At 29.7% G+C, this 3,625-nt stretch overlaps 1 protein-coding gene across 1 annotated transcript; it reads right to left on the minus strand.

Annotated features, from left to right (window-relative positions):
• Positions 1-357: 357 nt before the first annotated feature.
• LOC129288961 (probable glutathione S-transferase) lies at positions 358-3,086 on the minus strand. Its single transcript, XM_054925784.1, has 2 exons — positions 2,693-3,086; positions 358-1,007 (listed from the first exon to the last, which is right to left on the minus strand). Exons 1-2 carry the CDS (start codon positions 3,014-3,016, stop codon positions 654-656), a joined length of 678 nt encoding a protein of 225 aa, XP_054781759.1. The 5' UTR covers positions 3,017-3,086; the 3' UTR covers positions 358-653.
• Between the last annotated feature and the right edge of the window lie 539 nt (positions 3,087-3,625).

Consider the following 3,625-nt stretch of genomic DNA (forward strand, 5'->3'; position numbering starts at 1 on the left):
AAATAATATATATGTATATATATATATATAGATATAGGACCCTTTTCTTGTAATTAGTAACCCTGATCTTTTAAAAAATACACTCATTTCCAAACCGATCCTCATTTGATTTTATATTGGAAAAAGTGGCATAATATGTAGACTTTATTAGTTTATTTCCTCACCCAATTTTACATGAATTGAATAGGGGCATATTTGGAAATACATAATAAATGTTGCATGATATTATATAAAAGGTCTTATATTTAAAATCGAATGAAGTGCTGTATACAAATCTCTAAATAATAAATTAATTTTTTTGACAATTTTAAAACTTAAAATGTAAAAAAAATAGGTATGAGAAATGATGACAGGCAATAAAATTTTATTATGATATCATAAACCAAACACATTACGTGGCTGCCTTACAAGAGCAAAGACTTGCTGTACATATTTTATTATGACATGAACTAACAACACTTGATAATTAATTATTGACTCAAAGTTGGGTCACAGATAAATGAAAAAATAACAAGAGTAAGGATCTTGTTAGAAGATTAATGCAAAATAAGAATATTTAAGTTTATAAAATTTGATGATTTAGATATAAGCAGGTCCTCATTTTGTATTAATTTTCTTTCAAGGTTCTTAATTGTCATTCTTGTATTATTTAATTACTTTGAAGCATGAATGATTTGAAATTGAGTTTTGGCATATGCAAGAAGATCATCTCTGGGAGGTAAAGCCAATTTGATTGTTGGGTGATTCAGAATCTCATAGCTCCATTTCTCAAGCTTTGGAAATTTCTCACCATTGAACCAACCAAGACCACCAGCTTCTTGAACTACAGGCAGCCAATAAGCCACAAACAAACCAGCTATGTCCACAAGCCCAATTGAACCTCCATTGAAGAATTTGCCTTTGACCTCATTTTCTAGGGCCTTCAAAGCATCCATTGATTCTTCAACACACTTCTCTCTCTCTTTCTCATTAGGGTTCCATGCTGCTTTAAATACAGCAGGCGTAACCTATATCCAAAAATGTCAAGTCATAGTTTTTAGCTTGATTTTGTCATAAATCAATCTAAATTGCCAATGTTAAATCTATATTTTTTCTACTAGTGAATCGTACTATTCCATAATTCTAGAGTAGATCTAGTATGTGTCGCCTCAACAAATTTTTTTTTCTTACAACATCGTGCTATTACAATATAAAGAAAGATATAATATATAATTAGATAGTTCATATATATGTAGATGCTGAGTAGTTTTATGGGTTATCTAAAGTGTGTGTGAATTATAAATTTTATATCAAAGAAAAAGTACGGAAACTATGTCACAAGATACTTTGTTTTATTTTTTAATGAAAGAATTAGAGCCTAGAGTTATTTAATCATAGAATTGTTCTCAGATGATGAAGAAATTTACAATATTTCATTTTTAGGTGAAATTTAAAATATGTGTCATTGATAGTGTAAACTTGAGTACGGATTGACCATCATCCCTAAACTCAATGGAACGAATCCCTTGAATTAATGATAAAATTATATTTGTGCAAATAAAAAATTCATTAAAAAATTACATATTAAATATTTTATTAGTTAAAAATGATATATTAAAAAAAAAGAAACTTTCACATATTTTTGTAGAATTTTATTTCATTGTTGTTAGCCATGGAATAAAAATAATCAGAAATAATGTCTGAATAAGACTTTAACCTAAAATTAATGTCACAGTCATACTCATTTAAGAAAAGAAGGAATACAAAATAACTTAGAGGGATAGGGAAGAAGAAGAAATATATCACATCTAAAGGGGAAAAGAGTCATAAAAAACGTCGACACCTTACTGATCGTTCTATCCTCTTCTCATATATAGCCTTGGGTTCATGTTTAGAATTCTCTCTCATATATATGATTTCTAACAACATCGTACAAAGCAGCAAATATGCTACTACTCTTCTTGAATGATTCCAAGCCACGTGTCCTTCTGGGTCTCACCAATACTTGGAGGATCCATGACACTTAACTACAAATTAATAAAGCTTGACATGTTACTTGCTTATCTTTTCCCCCAATTATTTGAAAGAGATCTATTTTGTTTCTGATTGGAAAGTCAACCCTACTAATAAAAAGCTCCAAATCTATTTTAACTTTAAATTATTCAATTAAAAAAAATTATGACTTAATAACACATACTCTTTTCACATAAAACGAACTAAATTTGTAATCGAAGGCTCATCTTTCTTTTTTTCTATTTAAATAATTATCTGATATTCATTATTATCGCATTATATTTGGGCATTGTTAGACTTAATTAACAATTACTCTTTTAACATAATTTTTTTTTTCCAATTTACAACAATTAATTAATCCTCTATATCCTATGGGCCAATTAAATCCTTTCTACTCAAGTCTAACCTGGCTCATTCTAAATCGTTTGAAATTATGTCCCTAATTAATGAGAAAATAGAGATATATAAGACAAAGGGAAAATGTAATTTTGAATTCCTACACTTTGCTCTAGTTTTGCAATAAATTTTTACATTTTTTTTAGTATTTTAGATCTTTACACTTTTGAGAGACTTGAAACAGCAAAAAATCAAAAGTGTAAGGATGTAGAACATAAAAAAAAATAAACTTATAGTAAAACTCGAATAAAGTATATGGACTTAAAGTTTTACTTTTTCTAAGATAAAACCTGAATTTGCTTACCTTATCATCGATGAACTTAGACCAGAAACGAGCCAAGGCTTTTTGGTGAGGATCAGAAGGCAAGAAGGGGTGACCATTATTATTCCAAGTCTCATCAATGTATTCAACAATCACAAGTGACTCACAAATAGGTTTCTCATTGTGAATCAGCACAGGAACCAGCTTGTGAACTGGATTGTACTTTAGAAGAAGATCACTTTTCTTGTTCACAGATTCATGAACGTATTCATATTCCACTTCCTTCAGTTTCAGAGCTATCTCTGCTCTGCTTGCAAATGGGCTTCCTACGATTCCCAAGAGCTTCACCTCTTCCTTTCCGGCCATGGCTATCGACGATGACGACGCTTCTTTCTCCAGAGCGACTTGAAGGTCTTCTGATGATATGTGTGTGTGTGTGATGGGTTTTGGTCTTTGAATTTGTGGTTCAGTTTCTTGTTGTATAAATACACACACAAGAGAAGTGATCGATGTGTGTCGATGAACCAACTAAATCGAATATTTTATAAGGACAAGTCACAGGAGGGTTTTAAAATGTGTTGGTCAACTCTTCATATGTGTATGGCACACGTTACTTGTACTATGAAATCATATACAATAAAAAGAAATTCAAGATAAGGTTTAAAATGATTATATTAAATAATATAAAAATAGAGATTCTTATAATTATTGTTATAGTTATAAGATGATAATATGTCATTTTCTAAGTTTGATATATAGCAAATGTAAAAAGCATTAAGTTTTTTTTTTCTTTTAGTTTGACCTACTTAACTATTTTGTCTTTAATGAAATGGTCGAGGAAGTTGTTGACATGTTTCACGGCGAGTTCATCTTTTTTATCATTTTTTTTATACACAAAAGTTTATATAAGTTAGATTATGGGGACTCACTATAATTAAAATGCATCTTCATACTTGAAGAATGACGAGTTTATGC

This window comes from Prosopis cineraria, unplaced genomic scaffold (genome assembly GCF_029017545.1).
Source record: "Prosopis cineraria cultivar Desert tree isolate PC_DT_omini unplaced genomic scaffold, ASM2901754v1 PC12, whole genome shotgun sequence".
NCBI lineage: Eukaryota > Viridiplantae > Streptophyta > Magnoliopsida > Fabales > Fabaceae > Prosopis > Prosopis cineraria.

Coding starts and splice junctions, on each gene's coding strand:
- LOC129288961 (XM_054925784.1), bottom strand. CDS start 3,016: ATGGCCGGAAAGGAAGAGGTGAAGCTCTTGGGAATCGTAGGAAGCCCA. Junction 1,008..2,692: donor CTAAGTTCATCGATGATAAG/GTAAGCAAATTC, acceptor TTTTGGATATAG/GTTACGCCTGCTGTATTTAA.